Raw genomic sequence first — 27,425 nt, 5'->3', positions numbered from 1 at the left:
TAAGAAAGCCTGCCAGAAACCATCTCCCCTCACTGGTTATCCGGATCCCCCCATCATGGTAAGTTGGAGAAAACCCTCTGACCCCATTGGGACTCCTCTTCATTCAGACCCTGTAATTCAGCTCCGCAAGCTTAAATTGAACAGACGTCATTTTGTACAGTACACCAGAAAAAGAGAATATTGGGGGGGAAAAATCTGGCAAACTTGACTGGCAAACCACGAAGGGGCGGAAACATGAGACTGATTATTATGTAAATGCCTTTATTTGAACTAATACATTGCTACCAGATTACATCACTTTTCAGAGTTAGAGTAACATTATGATCTTGGAAACTATAGCAAACAGCTTGACAAAGCAAGAGTACATTACGTCCTACATATATATTTTTATTTTTTAGTGACCACGTCTCCTTGTTTTAGGTGGAAAATTAGAAAATTTATGGTACGCTTAGCATGCTTGGCCTACCGTCTCCTGTCTGCATTCTGAGCGCACTCTCTCCTCAAAAGTGTCATATTCAACAGCATTTTAAATCTAAAGAGAGAGTTTGATGATACAGGCTTTTAAAACAAATAAGCATATATGGAACCAAGTGTTTGAAGACAAAATATGTCAGCTGTTTACAACTTGGGTGTGAGAGGGTCGATGCAAAATCAAGGGACACCTTTCCTCTACCTACAATGTATGGTTTTTACTTACTTGAAGACCCCTTAAAAAAAGTAGCAAAATCAGCAGTCTCATTTAATGTAATCAAAATATTCTTAAATGTACAAAAAAGATCACGTAGAAAGAATACTGTAAAAAGATACTGATTTTAAGAATAAAAGAATACGAAAAGCTTCTATTACATTCTGCACAGCCAGTTACTTCTGCCAATGTTCAGTACTACAAAGATAAGCAAAGGATACTCCTATCCAGATACCCTCTGAGCCCAGTTCTCGAGTAAGAACTAGCATCCTGGATGGAAACACAAAATTATGGTCTAACAATATTCATATCCGGTCATCTAAGCAAGTCCCAAGAGGTGGACATTCTAAGTGGGGGGGGCAAAGATACACAGAGACGACATACAGCAATGGGAAATGTCTGGGGCAGCCATCTAGGAGGAGAGAGAGTAAATGATTTGGCCGTGAGCGCGTTTCAGGGGTGCCTGACAAATCCAACTTTGACTACGGGAAAGAGGAGTTGTTGCCATTAAAACTCTTTCCCCTGTGAGCTCTCAAGATGAGGAGTCTTGTTCATCAAAACTCTGAGTCCTTTCAATGACCATCAGTTCCTTAAGCCATGAGCACTTCCCCTGGAAAGAGTTGACCTGCTAATCATGCACCTGGGAGCAAGGTTGTTTTTATTTGAATTGGTTATTTTACACCCTCTTCATCCCCCTGCCCATCAAGCACGCAAACACGGTCATGACCATCTTGGGCTTTACTTCCACAAGGTCTTCGGGGAGAGCATACACCCTGGCTCCGATTCTTCTAGCCATTGACACGGCGTACCTATTGGTGGAGGAAACAAAAATCAAGATGAACCTCTTGTTAGTCAAGGACATGATAGGAGACATCTGTTTCCTCTTGTAAAGTCATTTGGCTGGGATGTGAAACGTTCATATTGAAACTTCAGAGCAGCATGATTTTACTTTTTGTTGTTTTCTGTTTTGTTTTTGAGGTCAGTCTTAAGTGACATCCGATTTTTCAGCCCTACTGCTTGGGACTGATTTTATTCACCCCTTTTCTGACATGACACCGAAGATGAGAAAAAAATACATATAATTATCCAGATCGGCTGTATGATCGATGTTGATATTTTCATTGAGCATGTTGACGGGTTAACAGATGCTCTCGTGTGATCCTAGAGATAGGGGACGGAAGTCTATGTCATATATTCAAATCCAAGCTGCTTTGGGAGATGCAATGAATTCTTCCATACAGTCAGGGCGGGGGTGGGGTGGGTAGAGTCTACAAGATGTGGGGACAGAGTGGTCAGAGCAAGGAATGGAAAGGGTACACAAAGCAAGGGAAGAAAGAACTGATGTGTCCAGCTAGGGAAATCTGCTGGAGCGCCCTTCACTTAATACAGGAGACATTTCTAGGGGTTTTGTAACACAAATCTTTAAAGACGATCGTTTCTGAAAAAGGAAGGTTTTCAGTGGGCTGATTTCCAGTGTATGCTAGTCAAGCTTTCATGGGTTGCCTGCGAAACCAGGTCACAGTCTAGGTCTTTGGGGAAGAAGGGAAGTGACAGGTGGAAAAGCCCTTCTCAATATTGCTGAAATGCAAAAAACTTTCTTTTTATTTATTTATTTTTTTAAGATTTTATTTATTTATTTGACAGAGAGATAGAGAGAGAGCACAAGTAGGCAGAGAAGCAGGCAGAGGGAGATGGAGAAGCAGGCTCCCCGCCGAGCAGGGAGCCCGATGAGGGACTCAATCCCGGGACTCCAGGATCATGACCTGAGCCGAAGGCAGCCGCTTAACTGACTGAGCCACCCAGGCGCCCAAAAACATTCTTTTTAAAAAGATTTTATTTATTTATTTTAGAGAGAGAGCACAAGCAGGGAGAGGAGCAGAGGGAGAAGCAGGCTCCCCGCTGAGCAGGAAGCCCAACTCGGGACTCCATCCCAAGACGCCGGGTTCATGACCTCAGCCAAAGGCAGACGCTTCACCAACTGAGCCACCCGCCACCCCACAAAAAACTTTCAAGGCATAGTTTCAGCGGAGGCTTAAGCATCCTGCTCATTTAGGGACCAAGATAATAAACTCAACATATGTAGTAAAGGCGATCTGTGCATAGTGAAAAAAGACATCCGTAAATAACGCGTTTCAAAAAAGAGACAGAAGAATATTCTTATCTACGGCATGAATATTCTTAGCCCATTTTCTCCTTGTAGTAAGATGAACATAAACTATATTATTTCGGTAATTCCCTGAAGCAACAACTGACCGAGTGCCTATTCATTTCAAAATCTCTAAGGTAAGTATCGTTGCTCCCATATGTACGGATGAGGAGTCTGAGGCTCCAAGTGGAGAGTGAAGGAGAGAGAGCACGAGCCAGAGGGAGAAGCAGGTTCCCCGCTGAGCAGGGAGCCCGACGCGGGGCTCGATCCCAGGACCCTGGGATCAAGCTCATGACCTGAGCCGAAGGCAGATGCTTAACCGACGGAGCCCCCTAGGCGCCCCTTAGGTGACACCATCCGTAAAGTGGCCGAACCTGAGCGAGAACGCAGAGTGGGTATTAATCATCATTATCGTCAGTGTCTCTTACTTGGCATTATTGTGCTTGTCGTCTTCTGTCAGATTGCCACTCTTAACAAGGTCATAGTTTATGCAGCCCGGCTGGATGGCGTCAATTAAATCCACAACTGCCAAACTGGAGCTGATCGTCTTGTCCTAGTGTCAAAGGACAGTAAATCCAAGAGTTTCAGGTTTGTACAAATTAACACGTGATTACTTGTCTCAAGTTGCCACACACCAAGCCCAGTGGCTGAAGAGAATCTTGCCAGTAGCACAACATTAAATCACTGACAAACCAACCAAAGCCTGGCCTTCTAAATTATCGATCCTTTCTGGCACACATGACGTTTAATCATCAAATGCGCGCAAGTCTTACCTTAAAACTCTGAATGGAAGTTGATTTTCCAGCTTCACTCAATGTTCTGTTCACCCAGCTGACAATGATGTCATCATTAGCTTTCTGCCCATCTCCGAGGTCCTCCAGAACATTGAGGGTATATCTAGAAGGAGAAGTGGAAGAAAAGGTCCCAATCTACTTCATGAGGAAAAAAAAAAAAATGCACCTTTTGTACCAGTCCGACAGTGACAATGACCTAAAAGAAGCTGTTTTGGCTGGTACTCGGTTATAATGGATGCGTGTCAGCATTCTAGTTAAGAGGTCTTTTTCTTTTCTTTTCGAAGATTTTATTTATTTATTTGACAGAGAGAGAGATAGCGAGAGCAGGAACACAAGCAGGGGGAGTGGGAGAGGGAGAAGCGGGCTTCCCGCGGAGCAGGGAGTCCGATGTGGGGCTCGATCCCAGGACCCCGGGATCATGACCTGACCTGAAGGCAGACGCTTAACGACTGAGCCACCCAGGCACCCCAAGAGGTCTTTTTCAAACGGATACATGGGCTGTTCAGAATTTTTGCATCTATCTGTTACCTAAGCTCACTTTAGAGTCTAAATACAAGTTTCCAGGGCGTAGTCATTGACATGTCTACCTGAAAATAACAAGGGCTGGGTCACAGACCGCTAGGACAGTGGAGCTTAAACAGTGAAAACTGGGTACCATACCTTCTCATCAGCTGCCAGACTAAAGCTAAAGTCAGAGTTTGGTTTCCATCGTTCAGGTCTTGCCCTCCAATACCAACCAGGGAGAATTTGGCAGGATGCTTCCCCAGTTCAACAGCATAGTTGCAGTTTTCTAGCTGTAAACCCACAAAAAGCCAATGGTTGAGGATTTTTCATCTGCTTTATCTGGATACACATGTGAGTACGCATGCACGATGCTGGGCACTTAGCACATCAAAATAAGTTAAGACACGGTTCCTGTTCTCAAGAAGCTCAGATGCAAGCGTTTTCCAAACAAAAGAAACAAACAGAATAAAAATAGCCCGTGACAAATGTATACAGCAACTTAATGATCTACCTTTTTCATGTTGGCTCCAAGTTTCGGGTATGGAGGTTTATTAACCTTACTCCAGTCAACAGGAACTTTAATTCGTTCATACAACTGTAAGATTACCAGGGCATCCTGCAGGTCACTAAAGATTTAAAAATAATTTAATCAGTGTTTTTAGACAGCTGGGCCTTTGTTTCCTTAAAAACAATAACAGTACACTGGCAACTAAAACATATAAAACCACAGATAATACCCAAGGCTCATATTTTCTATCAATCTGTCCTAAAAAATAGAGCTAACACCATCCCGTTCACTTAAAATACTTATCGCAAGCCTCTGATTTGCAAGGTACTATTCTAGAAGCTGGGCACATAGAATGAAAATCCTTGGCCTTACACTAGACTCAGGGAGAGAGAGAGAGAGAGAGATAATAAACAAGTATATGGATCAATAGGTAATTTGATTTGGGGGTATATATAACTGCTATGAAGATGAAAAGAACCAGGGTTAGGGTTACGGAGTGTTAGGTGGTGGTCAGGGCCTGAATTAGTGGCTTGAATATAGTAAGGGAATAAGGCATTTGAGGCAGAAAAGAACATTCCAGGCTGAGAGAACAGTGAGTACAAAGGCCTCAAGACATCATGGATGGTGTACTTAAGGCATTCCCCGGTCTCTTTTCAAAATATAAAGGCTATTCCGTAGGGTGTTAGAAAGACATTCATACACTCTTCCACTTAATGATCATGTAAAGAAAGAATCTGGGCTTCTGTGTATTCGGAAAATGATAATGGATGTCACCATTCAACATCTTCCGATCTAAATAGCCAGTGTAAACGAACATCTAGAAAATGTTTAGAGCTGTAATTCCTTCTGTGGCATCCATTCACGATGTGCCTAACAGATAATAACAGTACAAAGGCTTACGCATAGAGATGGTTTACATGGGGATTAACACCAAGAGAATTCATCCAGTTACGGAAGGTTCTTTCTTCACGAGTTTCTCCTAATAAGAATATTCACAAAATGTATATATTAATTAAACACCTTGTATATGTGCATATCATATCAATTCATAGTTAAGATTACTTCATTTCCTCTGTACAAACCTAGAGGTTTTCTCCAATATGAATCTCCAGACATTCTCTCTAAATGCATTCTCTCTAGGTACAGCCTTCTTTAAAAAAATCTGTTGAATTTATTTTACAATCGAAGAATACAACTTTATAATCAAACAATTTAGAGGTTTATGAATTTTTTATAATCTCCTCCCCCTTCTAAGGCTTCCCCAATATCTCCCCAAGTCCCCATACCTCAAAAGTAACTGATGTGATCAGTTTTACATTTAAAAAAATTGGGGGGGGAATCAAAAATATTTTGGGGGGTGGTCATATGAACCCTCTATACTCATGAATTTACACCTTCCCTCTACACATTTATAAATTTTAAGCTACACACGAGCACTCCTTTCACATGCCTATATCACAGCAACAAGTTCCGTGAAACTTGAAAAGCATAAAATGTAAAGATTTTATAGTCCTGCCAGTAGATGGTCAAGGAATGACTACTACATTTGTTCATATTTGAATCTTATACTTCATGCATATATAATCTGGAAAAGGTAAACTCTGCCTTCCCCAAACTTAATTGCCATCCATTATTATTATCATTTTAAAGATTTTATTTTTATTTTTTTTTAAAGATTTTATTTATTTATTTGACAGAGAGACAGCGAGAGCAGGAACACAAGCAGGGGGAGTGGGAGAGGGAGAAGCAGGCTTCCCGCGGAGCAGGGAGCCTGATGTGGGGCTCGATCCCAGGACCCTGGGATCATGACCTGAGCCGAAGGCAGACGCTTAACGACTGAGCCACCCAGGCGCCCTAAAGATTTTATTTTTAAGTAATCGCCACACCCAGTGTGGGGCTCTAACTCATGACCCTGAGATCAAGAGTCGCACGCTCTACCGACTGAGCTGGCCAGGCACTCCCTATTATGATTTTTTGAGTAGATGAGTAGAAAAGGAACTGGGGCTAGTGCTGTCTGGTTAGTCTGACTGTGGAAGAATGACATAATACTGTGAACTGATAGGTCAAATTGAGTGCATATATACCTTTTTCTGGTGAGGGGTTTAAAGATGATCTATTTCTAAAATATTAAAATAAAACAATGGTTTACTAAGTGGCCTTAAGCTAGGTGATCCTTGACTACAAGTTTCCCGGTATCACCCTTTTCTATCAGCTGCCACTTTTTACTCAGCCCTCGGGTCTACTTCCAGCAGAGATTTGCTAAGGGAAAGTGGAGAAGGAAACTTATTAAGTCAAGATCCTGGAATCATCGTGGCCTGTGTATTTCTGGTCTGTGGTCCCGCACATTAGAATGTGAGAAACCTTCAATTACCTTCCAACAGAGTCCAGTCAATATCCTGGTTCTCGGGCTTGGTTAGTGCCGGGTATTTATTGAACAGGTTGGCCACAAAGGCTAAGTTCAGTTTGGGGTTTCCACTGACAACATCAGCAGGGGTGACAAACTGTCTGCAACCCAACTTGTCTGCTTGTTGAAGCATACTCTCAGCTCTCTTCAAATCATCTGTTTCCTGTTGAAGTAAAGTAAGGAGGCATCTTTTAAAAGGCTATACTAAAAATATAGACATGTTCCCCTACAATGATAGGCTGGATATACAATTCTACTTTCTCTTGGCCAACATACGATACTTATTATAAAATTGTTTTGAATACAACAGCAGAAAAAGTTGGCCGTATTTGCATGCAGTACCTAAAAAACACGCTAGGTGGCACCAGATCACTTAGCTGAGGACAGTGCATTTACTTCAGATAGGATTACATCTCCCCTGCGAAAACTCCAGAAAAAAGCTAAAACTGTTGCGATTTTTCAAGTGGGCCCTAAAGAAGGCAGGAGACTGAAAAAGATAGAGAAGTTATGAGAAAATATTTAAAAAATAATCATCAAGACTAGCAGTTTCCAGTAATGTAATTTCAGGTTTAAATTGTGTATTTCAAATTGTAGTTTTCCTCCGCAAGGATTTTTTTTTTTTTCTTTTTTGGTTACGGTTTATTTGACTTAACATTTCCACCGAGGCAGAAGCAGAGTTGCTCATTTCTGTAAAGAATACTTACTTCCAACTAATTCCCATGACTCCTAACTTGTTACCCGCCTCCCCCCCACCCCCCCCCACCCCAAGATGAATGCCCAGCTCTGGATTAACACAGGGTTTGGTGAAGAATTTAAGTTATCCAATCATTTCAGCCTGATGTCAAAAATACAGTTTCTCAGGCACTCACTATTCCCACCTCCCAAGGCTACAACTGAAAAACCTGGAGCCGTGGGAGGAACGGGTGCTTTTGGATCTTCTGTTTCTAGTGACCTACACTTGAAAAGGAACAGAGTGGCACTCTGGGCACTTTCTACATCGACACAATACAGTTTTGCCCCGGGGCAAACGTGAGCACTTCTGCGGAACGGTGTCATGGGAGAAAGGGTTTTACAGTCTGGTGGGAAAAGAAGAGATAAAATAAATGAAACCTGAGGAATGTTACTTTTAAACTAAAGCTGCCCAGAATGTGTAATTTGACAGTCTTAACTTTGTCTTCAATGGGTGATGCTATCTTTAATTAGTTTTTTTAAGCTCCAGTGAGGTGCCATGATTGTACAGGACTCCAGAACAATGTGTATTTAGTTTGTTACCTTCTGCAAACAATCAGTAACCACCAGCAGATGGGCAATTGAGTGGGATTCAACCTTTCTTCAGGGTTCTCTCTGAGCATAGTGAGTTCCTCTCATGGAGCCTATTTTATTTCTTGTAACCTGTCAGTTATTACTTTAATGTTGTTTGCTGTATGCTATTTACCAACTTATTTTAAAATCCTTTCTTTATTGATCATCTTGGCATTCCTAATGAAGCACTGATAATATTGGATGGAATAGGAGGAAACTTTAGAGTAGACAGAAACAAAAAAAATTTTATTTTATTTTTTTATTTTTTATTTTTTAAAGATTTTATTTATTTATTTGAGAGAGAGAATGAGATAGAGACAGAGAGCACATGAGAGGGGGGAGGGTCAGAGGGAGAAGCAGACTCCCTGCTGAGCAGGGAGCCCGATGTGGGACTCGATCCCGGGACTCCAGGATCATGACCTGAGCTGAAGGCAGTCGCTTAACCAACTGAGCCACTCAGGCGCCGAGAAACAAAAAAAATTTTAAATAGTCAAATAGACAATAGTGAAATAAAAAATAATCAAATAAAAAAACATATATGCAAAAATAACTCCAGCCCCACTTCCCACCATATTCAAAGTTAACCCCAAACATATTTCTAAATGTAAAACCTCAAACTATAAAACCTCTAGGAGAACACATAGGAAGAAATATTTGTGACCTTGCGTTAGGCTAAAATTTCTTATATACAACATCAAAAGCATGATCCATAAAAGAAAAAATGACTAAATCTGACTTTGCCAAAATTAAGAACGTCTGTTCTTTGAAAAACATTGAGAGAAAATATTTGCAAATCACATATCCAATCAAGGACTTGTCTCCAAAATACATAAAAACACTCAAAACTGGCTAATAAGAAAACAAACAATGCAATTAAAAATGGGCAAAATGTTTGAACATGACGATACATAGATGGCAAATAACCACATTAAAAATGTTCAACATCATAGGTCATTAGGGAAATACAAATTAAAACCACAATGACAGATCATTCGGCACCTGTTAGAATGATTCAAGTTAAAAGGACTAACCACACTAAAGTGTTAGTGAGGATGTGGATGAACTGGAACTTTTATATATATATTTCCGGTAGCAATGTAAAATGGTACAACCAGTTTGGAAAACAAATTGGCCGCTTCCTAAAAAAGTCAAACATAGACATACCCAATTACTCAGCCATTTCATTCCTAGGTATTTACCAAAGAGAAATGAATGCATATCTTTATACAAAGAGTTCTGTATGAATGCTCAATAGCAGCTATATTTGTAATAGCCCCAAACTGGAAACAATCCAAATGCTCATCAGCAAGTGCATGTGTAAACAAATCTGTGGTATCTCCATTCACCGGCATATAATTCAGGAATAAACAAGGAATGCATTTATGATACATGTGACAACATGAATGAATATCAAAATATTATGCTGAGTGAAAGAAGCTAGACCAAAAAAAAAGGATACATACTGTAGGGGTCCATTATATAAAACTCATAAAAATTCAAACTAATATAAAGTGAAAGAAAACAAATGAGTGGTTGCCTGGGATGGGGGCCGGAAGGCATTACAAAGGGTCATGAGAAAACTGGATGTGATAATGGATATAAAAAAAATCAATTATCAGTCAGTTAGGCCCTAAAGAAGGTAATAAGGCTGAAAAAGATGAAGAAGGACACTGACCAACAAGGTAAAAGTGTGAGCAAAGGCTCAGAGGTAAAATGAGTATTGGGGGCAGGGGTGAGGGGATGCGGGTAGAGACTAATGGGAAAGAGCACTCGCTACCAGACCTGGAGCAAGACTGTGGAGGGCCTTAAATGCTAAGCAGAACACTTGAGACTGAAGTCTAGAGTCAATGGGGAATCCTTGAAGGATTCTGGGGAGGGAAGAGTCAGAGGAGTGTTTGAAGATCAGCCAGGGAAGACTGAATGGAGAAGAGCTGTCTGGAAATCAGAATCAGTTAGTGTACTGGCTGCCAGTCACCCAGCGAGCCTGCCCAGACAGCTCCCCAGCGCACAGGACAGCTTCCTATCCATACCAAGTCACCCGAACCAGAGTCTCACGTCCAACATACAGACAGCAATATAAGCGCACAAGTCAGTTACAAATTCAGTTCTGATAAGGGCAGTGTAAGTGGTTTAGCCCGTGTTATCTACTCGATCCTACTGCCTAGTAGGCTAGAAATACGGATTCTCTAAATTAGTACAAGGCATTCTATATCTAACGGGTACAAAGAACGCACCAGGGGATCCTAGAAACTTGAGACGAAATCGTCTAGCCCAATTTATGGATGAGCAAAGTGAGATCCAATTTGGGGAAGGTCACTGAACAACTGAGTGATGTAACCAGGGAATATGGTCCATGAGTGAGTCCCCAAGCTGGATTTCAGGGATCCGCAGTTTGTAAACATATTCATGTTACTCTCAACACAGGAATATTACAGATGCATATACGAATAGCTTGTCATTACATCTCTCACTGTGACTATAATCCAAACACTTGGAAAAGGTTAGTTTCTAGCACTTATTTCGCCACCCTTGCTTTGCATATTTTATGCAATCAATATAAACCAATAAAACTATCAAACTCCACCAAAGCTACTCTTTCTGCCTTTGAATTATACCCACAGCAATAAATTATAAAATAATGCTCAAAATTTTTAACACCATTACAAGCAATTATGAAAATTCTTGTTACTTAGAAGAAATTGACAATCATTTTGTAAGACTGTAGAATTCAAATGAACACCTATACTTACATTGAAACCTGACATGTTAATATCTATCCGTGGTTCACCTTCCTTCTGTCCTTTTGGTGCAATTTGATTGAGAAGATGGAAATAGGCTTTGGAATCCTACAAATGAATTGAAAATCTCAGTGAGATCACATCTACAAAGAATGAATGTATCCCATTGTCCCATGTTTGGTAGGATATTTGCACTGGATTTTGTGAGAATATATGGCACAAATCTCTGTCTTCTAATCTAACAGATCTTTCCCCCAGAAAAGCCCATCTATCTGGCCTAATGTCTGTCTCGAATATGGATAACTGGATTTTATCATGACTTTACAACCGATTAACATTACCAATACAATAATGCTAGTAAACACATTAACTAGTTCTGTACCTTCACTGAATTACTGAAGTCAATAAGCTTGGTAGATAAAACAAGCAAGAAAAGAAAGTAGGAGCAGAAATCCAGGAAGCATAGGGAAAGAGAAAACAGACAGGTTACATCATTACAAAACACAATATATACCATAACCTATGGAGAAGAGATTAGCTATGTTAAAGATGTATTTAATTGTAAATTTAAATGACATTTTTTAAATGAGTAACTCTTGAGTTGGTGAAATAACGTTTAACCCTGTATGACCTGAATATAGTTTACCAAACAAGATATATTTTTTTTAAGTAGGCTCCCCACCCAGCATGGAGCCCAATGCGGGGCTTGAACTCATGACCCTGAGATCAAGACCTGAGCTGAGATCAAGAATCGGACGCTTCACTGACTGAACCACCCAGGTGCTCCCTGAAGATTTTCTTTTTGCTTTAAGCTCCTGAACTCATTCATTGTTTGAATGTTTTACTTGGAATCCCAGTAACTCAAAGTGGCGCTGCTCATATGGGGGTAGGCTAGGTGAAATCAGGCTGTGTGGACCCTCTACAGAATACAACTTGAGAACCACTGTACCGGGGCAAACCCTTAATAACCGTCTTCAACACACATGTCAAGTAAACTTCTGCCTTTAGGGGACTGAACCTGGGGTCAAGACTCCTTAATCCTGCTCTATTGGAAGATGACCTTCCCAGCGGTGATCAGTTTCTATTACTGAACCCTGACGGTCCGGACAGGCTTATAAAGGAACGTTTCTCCTAGTAAACTCTGTAGATTATGTGCATCTTAACCCCCTGGGGGAAGCCGTTCAATATTCAGATTACTGGGTCCAACCCCAGACCTACCAAATACAAATCTCTGGGAGCTGCATCTTAAATGAGCCACCTAAGCGAGCTGGATACAGAATGCCAGAAATGATTCTAACAGTGGGGAAGATCAGGGGAGTGAAATCGACTTCAGAGCCATTCATGAACTGCAAACCCAGATCCCACCATTAGCAGGCGCAGGATTTGCCTCCCCGTAAGAGGGCATTACCGTCGTCGTGGAAGCGCTTTTGCTTACAATTTCTTCTTAATGGTGCCTGAACAGCTCATAATCGAATCCTATGCCCTTGAGAAGAACGGGGAAAGAGCAGACCCAGCAGTGTCTTTCGACCCTGGAAAGGGCTTTACGGGTGAAAATTACACTTGAAGCCTTTTTTCACATTACTGAACAATCCTTTGCTTTTTAAAAAGATTCAAGGCAGGCTCCATTTTTAAACACCATTTCCTCTTGTACATTTCAAAGAGGTCCCAGAACAGAAAATCCATTTAAGAGTGGTTTTGGGGAACACATCTCATGCATAAAGCAAAAATATACCTGGCCAAACATCTTGTGTAAGTTAAAAGAAGGGGTGGGAGGCCTGCTGGTCTTATAATTTGGGAGCGATCCTTAATTTTCCCTGGTGAAATCAGTAATGCAACTATCGCACGACTTCCTCTCCCCACTGAGCACATCAATAGGATCACAGCCTATCGTTTTCATAGCCCTGTGGGTCAGTGACATCTGGTGAAGATCCTTGAATGTGTTCCCTGTGTCCCAAACACTTGGATTTGGGAGAGAGTCGAGTCAATGAATGAGAATTTTTTTTGCTGTGGTGATTTTGGCCCCCTCTCTCTGGGAAGCTACCAATGTCTCCTTCCTCTGCTAGTTTTTTCCTTACTGCCTTTGAGAAGCAAATGCCAAAATGTAACACAAGAAATATTTGTAGGTCTTTTATGTGGCGGGTCTTGTGGTTGGAGGCGGGCTTTGGTCGGAGGGCCCTAGGGCAGGGGCTGAGGTACGAGACAGCCATATGTAAGAGTTCATCACTACCCTCATAAACTCAATGTCTACAGGTGGGAGCACATGATAGAAAGAAGCCAAATAAGAAAGGGGAAGGAGAATCCTGGGGCCCTTTCTCTCTCTTCCAGGATTTACTAACAGGTACCCTGTGGTCTGGGAAAGGCAATTAGGAAGAGAATGGTCATGGCCCACCCTCTGATACTCCATGTTTAACAGGCGGCAGAATAGAAAGCCTCAGGACTATATAATACTTTGACCCTTTCCCAGAGAAGGCAAGTTAAACTCGGCGCTAGTACTGTTCACTAGGTTTCAGCTCTCCCGAAATCTACCACCGGGGCCGAGGGCCAACAAGGCCTGGCGATATCCTGGCAGGACTTTTCCCTCTGTCTAACTGGGAGGAAGTCATCCAAGACATCGTATCCTCCAAAGGCGTGATGGTTCTTTGCACGGTTACCTTGATGTCAGCACTAAAGTTGTTGATTTTTTGCCAGCCCGAGTTTTCCAAGTGAAAGTTTGCCCATCTGAGCAGAAGCTCTTCTGGAGACAATTTCATAAGCTCCTCCAAAGTCTCACCATCTCGAAGTAAGGCGGCCAAGGCTATAAGGAAAACAAACACACAAACCCCACAACCAATATATTATATGACAGTGGTCATTACAAGTTCATTCGGTCTTTGGACACTCTGTTCGGTAACAGAGGTGCAATGACTGGTCTGACCTAGTTCCTCATTTTTAGGTACTGATAGTCTAATAAAAGTTAATATATTAGTAGATAATTATATGATGATCTAGATAAAGACACTGTTATGAGAATACATAGCAAATACATAATTTAATTTATTAGTCTTCATGTTCCAAATGGCAAATAAGTTACAGCTTTTAAAACATTTTACGTTATGTCGTATGTTTACCTAAATTGTCCTTGTTTTTTTTTTTTTTTAAAGATTTTATTTATTTGAGAGACTGAGTGTGAGCGGGGGGAGTAAGAAAGGGAGAGGGACGAGCGGACTCTCCCCAAAGCTCGCCTTGGGGCTCAATCCCACAACCCTGAGATCATGACCTAAGCCAAAATCAAGAGTTGGACACTCAACAGACTGAGCCACCCAGGCACCCCGAAACACTATGGTATTTATATTTAAGTGTAATTATTTGACTCTCAAAGGGTTAAATCTATTTTTAAAAATATTTTTTAAAGTAATCTCTGCACCCAATGTGGGGTTCAAACCCACAACCCCGAGATCAAGTGTTGCAACATTCCACTAACTCTCAGAGCCGGCCAGGTGCCCTGGGTTAAATCTATTTTTAAAGGGATATAATTTAACTTTACGTTTTCTATAGCACCTAACATGTAAAAGCTGCTGTTACTTTTTGTTGTTGAATTGAATGTATAGAAGGAGCCAAGGGTTTCTGGTAAATATTCCCTATAGGGAGTAGGTAGAAGCAGGGGGTGTCTGCAGAGAGAACAGTCTAAATTTTGGCCTTGTTTTAGGAGTAAGTTGTGGAGTCCTAACGCAAAAATTACCTCCCATGAAATAAAAGGAGGTTTAGCTTGAACAAGAAGACTGAAACTGCCTGATTTCTTTTTGTTTAAAGATTTTATTTATTTGAGAGAGAGAGTGAGCGAGAGAGAGCACAGAGAAAGAGGGAGAGGGAGAAGCAGGCTTCCCGCTGAGCAGGGAGCCCGATGTGGGGCTCGATCCCAGGACCCCGAGATCATGACCTGAGCCGAAGGCAGACGCTTAACCGACTGAGTCATCCAGGCGCCCCATGAAACTGCCTGATTTCTGAAGAGGTCTAAGCAACACCTTTATCAGGCAAATTTCATCTTTCACAGACTCTGCTTCATGCCGCGTCATTCTGACGCTGAGGGATTTAAGCCAGGGCAGAAGCAGCAGGTCACTTGTCCAAGACCCTCCTTTGGCTCCCCATCTCCACCACGTCAAAGGCTAGGGAGGACTAAACAGCCTGATATCTATGCACCTGAGACCTTTTCAAAGAAAAGTCATTTGATTTACTACATAAGCCAATGTGATTTTATTTTGCTGTCCCCTCTGCCTTTCTGAACCGACTTCAACTTCTTTAACAAGACAAACGCCACTGTGCAGAAGGCCAGCAACGAGAGTAACTGTCTTTGTTCAAATATATGTACCTCTGAGTGGATTGAAAGAGCAAGTGTAACAGTCTCAAAAGTGCAAAAAAGTCTTAGCATGGATTGATGTGCAAAATAAGACCGTCGACAGACATTCTGGGGCCTTGAAAAGACTGAGAACCCCAAATACATATTCCCCAGAAGTAACTAGGATTGAGAGAGCGATTTCTGGAATAAAATAGGACTATCTGGAGTGGTGTTTAATGTTTTAAGCTTTGCAGGAAGAGGATCATGTAGTATTGCCCAGGACACATGACAATTATATTGTATGTGCTTACACATCCTACAAATCCATGGTGTGATGTGAAACCCCATGCTGTAAGAATTTCAGGAAATATGTGACCATCAAGGGTGGGGTAGACTAGTTTGAAGAGGTCTCAATCTGTGGGTGAAGATGGGGTGGTAGTTGTACAGGCAGATTAGAAAAGAAAAGATACCCAGGTTGGGGACCTTGGGAATGTTCCTTAAACTCTGCGCTTTTGTGTCTTTATTACAAAATGAATTCTAAAGCACCAGGCAAATGCGAATTACTACTAAAGAAGAAAAGTTGTAATCAGACTGTTTTCCAGAACAACACTATAGCATTACCTTCTGTTAATTCTAGTTATCATCTAATCACCACAATTAAGTGAAAGCACGACAGTCTGCGTGACCAGGAAAAAATACCCAATAAACAACTTTCAGAATAATGACTGTGTTCCATTACCTTCATTCCTGCTTAATTCAATGTCGGCGAACAAACCAATCTTAATGATCTGCCAAAGCAGTCCCAGAACCAGATGCGGTTTCCCAGCCCGCAAATCCTCGGCACCGATGTTCACAACGTGACACCCAATGGCGGAAGCAGAGTTCAGCGCCAAGTTTAAGTTTTCCTGCAAGACAGCCAATGTACACATTTGCTTCTTGACCTTTCCAGTTTTTAAGGAGTCTACTCCCTTTACTGAAAATCATGCTCAACGAGGAAATTAATTTCAGTCACACATGATCCACAGAAAACAATTTCCAGGCAACAAACTCCAGACTTTGGTGTTAAAGGCATAGCTAAAACAAATCTCAGCCTTATTATTGTTACTGTCTTTTCCAGAATTCCGTGGGAAGTTAACTTGGTATTTTTATTTGGTCTCTTTTGAAGTACACGGACGTTGTCACAAAAGGAAAAGGCTGAGTGACTAGAGTCAGGATATCCATGCGGGTTAAGGGTCATATTTCTTTTTTTCTTTTTAAAGATTTTATTTTTAAGCCATCTCTACACCCGACATGGGACTCAAACTTACAACCCCGAGATCAAGAGTCGCATCTTCTACTAACTGAGCCAGCCGGGTGCCCCAAGAGTCACTGTATTTCTATTTTTTTTAAAGATTATTTATTTATTTATTTGACAGAGAGAGAGAGAGACCAGCAGAGGGAAAGGGAGAAGCAGACTCCCCACTGAGCAGGGAGCCTGATGTGGGACTCGATCTCAGGACCCCGGGATCATGACCGGAGCCGAAGGCAGACGCTTAACCAACTGAGCCACCCAGGCGCCTGAGTCGTTGTATTTCTAAAAATGCCTAAATGAGAGGTCTATTCCATGCATCTGAAAAAGTTCTAGAAGCTGAATTCTCCACATCCCAAGAGGTGCTCTTGCCCGAGGGAATTTTGCTATCTCAGAGTATAATACTCACTTGATGGAAAAGAAAAATGCTCCATTGCTTAAGCATGCTAATTAATTAAGAGCTTAAATATTTTTGCTTATTTCTGCAGGCTTGAACACAGTGTGTAATGAGAGGAACACAGGGCTTTGGAGTTAGACCTGGATTTGAACTTCAGTTCCAACATTAACCCTGGGCAAGCTCAGGAGCCTTTCTGAGTCCCAGCTCTCCTGTCAAACTTGGATAATAGTCCTAAACTCAAGAGTTAATATAGGAATTAAATGGGAAGATACGAAGGGCAGAACTGATGGTCTACAGAATAGGCCCTCACAAGGCAGTTTCCTGGAAGAGGGCAGGGAGATCAATGCGCACCTGAATGATGAAGGGTGTCAGTTTCTTCTTGTTGATTGCTCTTTCATCAATTGTATCAGGAACTGAAAGGTTGATCATTTTACTGAAACACAAATTAAGCAAGGAATTGGTTTACTTTTAAAGAGCCTGTAAATATTCACAAATGTTTTAAGGCACATGACATATCTCGCATGTAATCCGAAAAATTCAGTGCAATATACGACTTTTATCATGTTGATAACAAAAAATCTATGCACGTGAAAAAAAAGACCAAAATGTTTACAGTAGGTGGGATTTTCTATGTTGGGGATTGGAACATTCTTTCTCATTTTAATTTCTTTGTATATTCCCATCATTTTATAAGAATGAATAACTTGGATATTGAAAAAACCTTACTGAATACATTTTAAAAACAGATAAAATCCCACACGGAAACTGTGTCTCTTCTCGACTGTAAAATTCACAAATGAGAATGACCATTTATTCACAGGATGTAAATTTGTTGAGCATGAGATTCTTTCAGGCACCGTATTTGTTGAGAGCCGAAATGATGAGCAGGCATGATACTTGGTGCCGCTAATCCAGTGGTGACAGAAAGGTTCTACTAATTAGACTAGAATCTGTGATTTCTTTGGACGAATCTCATTTCGTAAAATTTGGACTTAGATGCTAACATTTTAGGTGTTTCTAATACTGCCCCCAAATATATGATTCTGCACAGGGAAAACCATGCTTCTTTCCATGCCAGATTTATTTATTTATTTATTTAAAGATTTTATTTATTTGACAGAGAGAGACACAGCGAGAGAGGGAACACAAGCAGGGGGAGTGGGAGAGGGTGAAGCAGGCTTCCTGCCGAGCGGGGAGCCCGATGCGGGGTTTGATCCCAGGACCCCGGGATCATGACCTGAGCCGAAGGCAGACCCTTAAAGACTGAGCCACCCAGGCGCCCCCAGATTTATTTTTTTTTAACATTTTATTTATTTGAGAGAGAGAGAGAGAGCACAAACAGGGAGAGGGAGAAGCACATTTCCCACAAAGCAGGGAGCCTGATGCGACATGGGACTCGATCCCAGGACCCCGGGATCATGACCTGGGTCGAAGGCAGATGCTCAACCGACTGAGCCACCCAGGCGCCCGTGTCAGATTTGAATATCAAATCAATAGCATCATGTGATTATCACTCTGTATTAAAACACATGGGGGAATTATTTCTTTAGTGCCTATACATGGACGAAACGGGCTATCTTACGCTTTTTAACGGGGATCATAGTGGATACAGGTGAAATGCAAAGGGGTTTGAATATCCTGACTGCAGCTGGGTTGGTCTTACACAGCTCCTGAGTGGCAGAGGCTGAAGACGAACCCAGGCAGACTGATTGTGGAGCATGCTCTTAGCCCATCAAAGGACAACGTGTTGATCATCTTACATCCTTTCTGCCAAGATACTGTTGGCTCTGGCACAGCAGCAGGGACAAACAGATTTTTCAGAAATAAGTAACTGGAGAGTGAGAACTGAAGAGGAGGTTCTCTTTGTATTTTGAAGCTATGGTACTTTAAAAATAAGTAGACACTGCCATACTTAAGTCCAACAAAGTTGTCATGTTCTGCTTGCTCAAGTGATGAGAAAAACTGGAAGCTGGTAGCTTCCTTATAAAGCGGTCCCCAGTCTAAATGAGTGAGTTTTAGATTTGTATCTTGGTGGTACTTTCTTGGACACACCCAGACGACTTTCAATTCTGTTTCCCGAGCTGAAGCCGTCGAGCACCCAGAAACCAATATATCAGTTATGTGGAAGGCCGTTTAGAAAATCGGGACACAAAATCAACATCTTACCAAAGCACAATTCCATCACCAACAGCTTTGAACAGGTCGTCAGTATTTGGGTTCATGGGTATAACATGTCTGCAGTCGGGATCATTTTCCAAAGCTTTGTTTATCCAGTTAACAAAAGCATATTTTTCTTCCTCTATAGTCATGTTGAATAACAAGAAATTAGTTCACACTCTAGGTTGACTCTAAAGCCTAAAATAATTTGTACAGTAGTGCTGAAAGTTAATGTGTCACAAACATGGGGTTCTCCACTTTGGAAACCCAGATACTTGAATACAACATGGCTATTACGAAGTACAAAATTAACAAGAAAAAAATAGAGAGCAGGGTTAACTGATCCTTAGAGAAGTTAGTTACCAAATTCTTTAAAAATTATTACTTTTATTCCTGTAGAGTTCTACTATAATAAAGCCTATATTGCTCATATTGTAGAATATGCCTTGCAAGCTAACAAAGCCATACAATAAATACTTACAATGCCGTTATGGCAAGTATTAGTCCCAGGTCTACATACGTGCCACAATGGGCTTCTGCTGTATTCTTAATTAGGAAGCAATGTTTTTCTAGCGCCCCTTCTTGACATCATAGCAGGCACCCTACTTAGGTCGCTGCGTTAACCTAACACATGTGAAACGCGTACTATTACCTGAGTAAGAATGCTGCGTTCCTTCACTGGACAGCTCGGAAGTGCCTCCCAGAGCACAAATCCCTTCTTTCCTGTTGATTGCTTTGCGGAAGGTTTTGGCAATGTCACTGCTTTTTACCTCTTGGAAAATCTACGAATGAAATTACGTTGTTAATTCACCATTCGTTTTAAATCAGGCGCAACGTTTTAAATAAAGCCCTCTATCTTCTTTAAGACTCCGCTCACCTATCTTTTCCCACATGGGTGGTGAGTCTTAAAGGAGATGGAAAACTGGGCATGAGTTTTTAAGATGCTAAGCAAATACTACGATACTGCAACTGAAAATGAAGCCAGATCGTCAACTGCACACACTTGTCAAAAACGTTAAGTGCCACATGCATTGAATCCACTTTAAGCTGAAAACTAGTGTGGTTCAAGATCTGCTAATTTTCTACCAACAAGTAAGGCTTTGTTTGTTCCCTGGAGAGAAAAGGCTGAAGGATCCCCCTTCTTTAACTACAGTTCTTAGCGCAGAGAAAGATGAAAATTTATGACTCAACCAAAAAAAACCTTTTTTGGGGGTACAATGGTAAGAGTTTGTTCAATCAAAATTTACAGAATACTAAGGTGAAAAAATGGGTTAAGTTGGCAGCAAAAAGACAACTCTGGAGAATAAACACAAAAAAAGAGGCTTTTCAGTGACTGTCTTGTTTGAGTGTTTATGAAATCCAGCTTCTCGTCACAGTGAAGAACATGGCTAACAAAATGAACCTGTACATGCTAATTGTACAAGAGCAGGTGGTAACAAAGCAAATTTCATACCCTACCCAACTGCCTGACTGAATGGACATTCTAAAGGACTATCTCTCTCTATTTTTTAAAGATTTCTTTATTTTAGAGAGAGCGCCCAAGTCGGGGGGGGGGGCGGGGAGAGGGGTAGAAGGAGAGGGAGAGAGAATCCTCAGACTCCCCGCTGAACACAGAGCCTGAGGTGGGGCTGGATCCCAGGGCCCTGAGATTGACCTGAGCTGAAATCCAGAGTCGGAAGCCCAACCGACTGAGCCACCCAGGTGCCCCAGGACTATCTATATATTTTTAAATACTGGAACTCACCTAAGCCCAAACTTGTTTCTGATCTACCAGTGCACATGGCTAAAGTAGCCACCTCCAGTAAAATGAGAGCAAGATGTAGCATCTTCATAAAGATTTCTTTAAAAGGGGCACCTGGGTGGCTCAGTCAGTTAAGCGTCTGACTCTTGATTTCAGTTCAGGTCATGATCTCAGGGTTGAGCCCTGTGTAGGGCTCCATGCTCAGCAGGGCGTCTGCTTGGGATTCTTTCTCCCTCTCCCTCTGCCCCCCCCAACCCCACATGCGTGCACGTGCTCTCAAATAAATAAAATCTTTAAAAAAAAAAAGGTGTTTACCACATATAAGTGGACTTACAGAAGGACATGTATGACTCTAACGGAAGAGTTGCTGAACAAAGAGAAAAGGAGTCAAAGGCCTTTGGCATTACTGATAGGTACACACACACACATGCACACGCACATCTCAGGAGGGGCAGCCCATGTTTAAGTTCATAGACCTGGGTGACAATATGTAGCAGTTCAGGTTGTATCTATGAGAACAGGCACGAGGAGAAGTTTGAAATCCAGCCCCATGCGCCACTAACCAAGCCCTGTGTCCTGCACAAGATGGCAGCATCAGGTCAAAAGCAGGGAGGGCCTTTTTATATTTAGGTTTCCCAGGCGGGAAACTTTTTTTTTTTTTAATCATTAATCCACTAATCCATTAATACAAATCAGAGAGAAAGACTTTCTGTAACTGGTGTAAAAGTTGTTAGAGGTGTTGTGGGTGGTCCTCTCGCGAAGTCAAGTTCTCCTCTTGCCTTTCCAAAATCCTGACTTTCCTCGGACTTACAAACCCAATTTTATTTAGGAAAATACGGAGTAGTTCAGTTCCACAAAATCAAGCTTACTCAATTTCCACAGCTGTGATTTTTCTGCTCCACCTGTAATTTCAGAGGTAGAATTTTAGAATGGGTGTGCACGTGTGCGTGTGTGTCTATGTCTGTATATGTCTATAGACACATACACACGGACTACTCTAAATATTGCACACAAATATTGCACACAACCAACTAAATACTGAAATCATTTTTCCTCCTTTCTGGCCATTATACGGACTCTGTAAAGTATCGATAGTGTAGAGCTGACTCCTCATGCGCTCTGAGCAATTTCTGAATGACTGAAATTATTTTTACGTACGCTGATTTTTTAAGACCAACTTTAATTTCATTCAGTTTACCTCAACTTCTGAGCCAAGATTATGCAACAAAAGGGTGACCAGCGAATATAGCAGTCTTCACTGTGATGCATTTGGTCCCCGTAACTCCTCTTTGAGAACTATATATCTGCTCAGTAAAAACGCAATATTCACTGTTCTACCTCATTCTGAACTCCCCTTCATTTAGCTGGACATTGTCTAGTAATTAAAATCTGAAATGTGTGCTTTCCCTCATGACTGACATACCATAAATCACTGGCATGACAAAAAAAAAAAAAAAGCATCCAAAATGTTATTGCTTCAGAAATGACCTATGAAAAGTTATTTTATTTTTTTACTAGGACTATCTCTGCCTCAAGATCCCTTGCGTCTAGAAATTAGGTTGGTTTCCATGATCACAACCGCAGCTGAAAAATAAATGTAAATTTATATGCAGCATGGAAAAGAGGAATAATACAAATAATAAGTAAAAAAAAAAGAATGCTGTATAATATCCTAATGCAATTACTTACTTCACTGTAGTTAGTTAAGCTCATGCTTGGGAATGAAAGCAAAGTTGCAATCAAATCAGTTAATTTTTAATTGCCTTACAAAGGTTATATGACCTTCGTTTTTTACATATTTTTAAATAAATGTTTTCAGCCATGCTCAAACTTTCAGGTTCATGGTATTTTCCTCTGTTCCTTAGATTAATTAAAAAAAAATTTAAAGGGATAATTGAAGATTTATGTATCTTCAATGGATTCACCCCAGGAGAATTTGCATTTTATTTTCTACGTTAGGGAAGAAATTGCTCCAGTGGATGATAAAGCTATTTGAGTAGAAGCCCTTGGCTTAACAAGACTCTGTGAAATCAGAGATAACACAAGGCCAACTACTGTGCTAAAGTCTTCTCAATGAATCTTTTCAAAGCTGCCCGTTGTGATACTAATGAGCCCATTGTTTCATGCTGTTTTCCCTCAAGGCGGAAGGACTGGCTTTGTCATGCGTGAACAGACTCCGGGCAACACGGCTCGCTTCTATACATCTTATGGAATATATGTGTGTGTATATATATGTTTCTTTTTTTTTTTTAAAGATTTTATTTATTTATTTGCGAGAGAGAATGAGAGACAGAGAGCACGAGAGGGAGGAGGGTCAGAGGGAGAAGCAGACTCCCCGCTGAGCAGGGAGCCCGACGCGGGACTCGATCCAGGGACTCCAGAATCATGACCTGAGCCGAAGGCAGTCGCTTAACCAACTGAGCCACCCAGGCGCCCTATATATATGTTTCTTATTCCTTTTTAAAGTTTCGTCACCTTTTCTAGCTCCGTGCAGGACTAGTGGCCAGACGAAAGCAATCCAGAGGCATAATGACTTAGGAGGAAGGAAAGATTTCAGAAAGAATTGCAAAATATTGACAGGCTTCCAGGTTTGAGGCTTGCTTCCAAAGTGTTTCCAAAGTAGTACGTTTGAGTTTTTTCCTTTTTTTTTTTTTTGGAATCTGTTGTAGGCCCAAGCTTAGTAATAATAGGAAAAGAACACTGCCTTTTTTTTTTTTTTTTAAATCACTACTTGCAACAGCTAACATCTACATAGCATTTGCTATATGCCTGGCACTGTTCTAAGTGCTTTACTTATATGAAGTGATTAAATCTGATGAGATTGGTGCTATTAGCAAAAGTCCTAAAACAGGTCAACAACTTAGTGCCATTATGCAAGAGCAAATTTCTCACTGTGAAAACAAAGGAGTTTAATGCAGACATCTCTGCTGAAAGAAAGTGCCACGCCAGTCTTTTTAAAGATGCAGGAAAAAAAAAAACCCACCATTACCTTGTAGGTATAAAAATCCAGTAATGTTGTTTTGAGATACTTAGAAGAAACAAAATCAGGGTATTAAATTTAACTTTAACATTTGAGGTTTACATATAATTTAGGCGCTCTCTCTCTCTCTATTCTTCTCCAAAATTAACATAAACTGATTTTGTCTGTAGGCTGCTTTGCAATTAACACCTCTTATGCAGCAATTTAAATAAAAAAAAAACCCAAGATGCAAGAACATGTTTATTTCTACTTCCTTATGTTAATACCTGATAGGAATAACTCGCTTCCTTTTTCACAGATGACTAAAATCTACCCATATTTTGACAATTTTTAAGCTGTCTCATCGGTGACAGAGCAGATGGAAGTGGACAGACATTTGGCCAGACACCCATCTTTCGGTGCGGTCATGGTGCTATCATTCTGAAACTTCAGGCTGTTATTTTACCGTCCTTCCTATTGAAAATTTCTTTAATTATACTCTTTAATTTTTCAAATCAAAAACAAAAGCCTGGATTCCTGAAAAGAGTATAAACATATCAATCCCTTCCAATTAGAAAATGTACATTTTAACCTAAAATGTCCTCATTAATATTTTTAAAAAATTCCTAGTGATGCCAAAATTAGTATGCACATCATTTACTTTTTAAGAATATACTAAGGTAATCAAACCTGCTCCCTTAAAAGCCTCCGGACAGCTCTGAAGAATCTGCAACATTTCAAGATCTACAAAATTCCATCTTTCCCTAAGATCATTTTTCTCAAAGACACTTTCATAATTTTGTCCTTAATAATAGTGGCCACACTGCAAATCTTAATGATTTAGGTACGTTCTTTCTAGTAGATAAAAATTCTGGGCAGTAAATTATTTCAAAAATAAGCAATCATAGTTAACTACTGCTCTAAGCTGCTTTAAATTCACAATTCAACATGCAGTTCCACGGGGGGGGCACGTTTACATCAGAGGACATGCGAGCGCTCATACTGCAAGTCAATTGCAACTTACTATTGAACACAGAATTCAAAACAAAAGGCTTTGGCAATAACTGAAGACAGAAACAGTGGGGAGGAAATCAGTATTTCAAAAGAAGCCGGCAAGAACGCTACGACACATGTCTACATTTTTAAAACACCAGCCCTCCCCGCCCCGCCAAAGGCTCTCAGCTTTGTAGACATCATTATTTAGTCAATTTGCTTCTGGAGCTCTTAACAGTGTTCTAAAGGAGTTAATTCTAATGGGAGAGAACAAACCAGATTTTCACTGGCTATAGTGAGCCTCAGTCACCATGGAAAAGGAGGGTAAGAGTGCTGGGAAGTTTGTGATAAATACAAGGCAACTAATTACCTGTTTGCAACACAGTCAAAGGAATGCCTAATTAGATCTAGCCAAACTCAGCCTTAAATTAATAAATCAAACCAATAAGATCTCGCGGGAAGGAGAGGCAACTGCTATATCTCAAATACTCTTTGTCAATGGCTATGGACTGAAAATGGCGCCAGCCACCTTGCTCACTAGCAGCTAAGGCGTCAGGCTTTAGTAAGGAGTGCCATACATACGCCCTCCAGGCACTGAGCATGGAACCAGGTGCTTGGAAGTAGACGAATTAAGTCAGCCCCGGACCTTGAGGAGTATCTGATGATACTAGAGAGGAGGACGCAAATTTTAAATGCCTCCTCCAATGGACTAAAAAGATATGCTTCTAACTTTTAATTATCAAAATTATCATCCTAGAGAAAACCGTCCGGTTAAATACTACTAAGGCGAGAGTTGCAAACCTCTTTTTAATCAGAAAGTTCAACTCAGGAAGCTTCCAGGACTGTGAGTCAGGGTGTAGCATTAACATCGGGGAGCACCCTATTCCCCAAGGGAGACGGAAAGAGCACTTCCAGGATGGCACTTAGCACCTTGAAAAATGCCCTTTAATGAAGCCCCAGAGGAAATGGTTCGCCTTTCACAGCGAGTAGTGTGTTTTAGCTTTGATTCGGTCAGTGTTCTTTTTCTCACTTCCTTTGCTAAGATACTCTAATGGTTAAAAGAACTAACTACATTTGGTGGGATGAGAGAAATTTCATTAGTTGTAACAGTACTAATATGATACATTTAGGAACTTTATAGGACTTATTACTATAAGATCCCGCTAGACAAAGGGACAGTCATGACTCCTACTAATGGGGGATTTTCACATACTTACATAAACAAATTCATCGAAGCTTATCTTCCCATCTTTATTCCTGTCACCATCCAGCATGAGTTTTTGAATAATTTCTCTCACTTTATATCCTGGTAATGGCATATTGGCTTCCTTGAAAAGCTCATGAAGTTCATAGTCACAGATGAATCCGTTGCTGTTGAGATCTTTGTACAAAGGGAGAGCAGGTAAAAAAAAATGAAAAAAATTTAGGAGAAATAAGTTAGCCTCTTAGAGTATTCTTATGATCAGAGCATTTTTCTTCATCTGAGACTCAGTTCCTAACCTCGCCTGAATACAGTGCTTGCTCTTCTTAGTGTTTGGTATTTAAGGTAGTTTAAAAGGGAAACACAAATTTTAACCGAAAGAGCATGGTTTTACATCATGTTTCCTATATTTTAAAAACAGTGTATAAGTAGCTTCACTTAAATATAGCATCCCTAATACTAACAAAGTAGAGTTGCCTAATTATTATTCAATCACGAAGCTGACAGGACTTTTAAGAAATAATTAATAGACTATGTACCAATAAAACACCGCCATGGTATAAAACAGTTTCTACTGTATCTACTTAGGACTTTTAAGCCCCTCATTCTTCCATTAGTCTGGTAGAATATTTTATGAATTGATGCTGATTATATTACAAAGCACACCTGAAATTAAGCTACCATCTTCAGCGCCATTTTTTTCAAGAGCTAATGTAAATAAACATCAATCTAAGACAAATATAGAGTTCATAAAAATAAATGCAGTCCTGAGTAATGCAAATGTTTACCATGACTCTATAAATAACCTTTTTATTTTTGTGCTAGGACAGTTCTAATGGAGGATGTAGTGCTGATGATGCTTAGGCTGAAACTTTTAAAAATGGGGGGGGGGGGGGGGAGGAAGTGATCAATGACCCAAAGTTAATTTACTGGGAAAGAGGGCTAACGTCCTAAGGGTTGTAATCTCTTGGGCATTTTTTTTTTAAGTAAAGAAAACTGGACTTTCACCAGCAATTTCAAATACCTACTGTTCAACAACGCCTTTTATTCTTTAGGTCCCCACTGAATTTCATACATAAATTTAATTATTGCAATAAAAGGATACAATCTCAATAGAGAAATGACTCAAGATAACCACAGCACTGTTCAAGAAAATGTATTGTGAAATTAATCTATTTGATACATTACTTTAAAACAATACTGGGTACTGTTCTTGAAATTGGGGATGCTGCCACCAACAAAAGAGAAGTCCTGCTGTCTGCGAGCTCACATTCTAATGACAACTACTAAGCAAAT

The 27,425-nt window shown here is 40.7% G+C and overlaps 1 protein-coding gene across 10 annotated transcripts in view; it reads right to left on the bottom strand.

Annotated features, from left to right (window-relative positions):
- Positions 1–244: 244 nt before the first annotated feature.
- PLS3 (plastin 3) overlaps positions 245–27,425 on the bottom strand; it is an 81,391-nt gene continuing 54,210 nt past the window's right edge. For all 10 annotated transcript variants that reach the window (XM_045881780.3, XM_045881757.3, XM_054509006.2 and 7 more), the window contains 14 exons: positions 26,146–26,309; positions 19,888–20,017; positions 19,245–19,377; positions 17,430–17,511; positions 16,133–16,298; positions 13,733–13,875; positions 11,094–11,189; positions 7,009–7,204; positions 5,538–5,616; positions 4,641–4,755; positions 4,286–4,419; positions 3,605–3,728; positions 3,260–3,384; positions 245–1,494 (listed from right to left, as the gene is read on the bottom strand). In XM_045881780.3, the coding sequence (XP_045737736.1) occupies positions 1,362–1,494; positions 3,260–3,384; positions 3,605–3,728; positions 4,286–4,419; positions 4,641–4,755; positions 5,538–5,616; positions 7,009–7,204; positions 11,094–11,189; positions 13,733–13,875; positions 16,133–16,298; positions 17,430–17,511; positions 19,245–19,377; positions 19,888–20,017; positions 26,146–26,309 (1,820 nt within the window). In that variant the 3' untranslated portion in view covers positions 245–1,361. The remainder of the gene's footprint in view (positions 1,495–3,259; positions 3,385–3,604; positions 3,729–4,285; positions 4,420–4,640; positions 4,756–5,537; positions 5,617–7,008; positions 7,205–11,093; positions 11,190–13,732; positions 13,876–16,132; positions 16,299–17,429; positions 17,512–19,244; positions 19,378–19,887; positions 20,018–26,145; positions 26,310–27,425) is intronic.

This window comes from Mirounga angustirostris, unplaced genomic scaffold, assembly GCF_029215605.1.
Source record: "Mirounga angustirostris isolate CCGP_5_RB_7025 unplaced genomic scaffold, mMirAng1.0.hap1 SCAF_11, whole genome shotgun sequence".
Lineage (NCBI taxonomy): Eukaryota > Metazoa > Chordata > Mammalia > Carnivora > Phocidae > Mirounga > Mirounga angustirostris.
The sequence above is the reverse complement of the archived record's forward strand: the minus strand, read 5'-3'. Positions and strand labels throughout refer to the sequence as shown.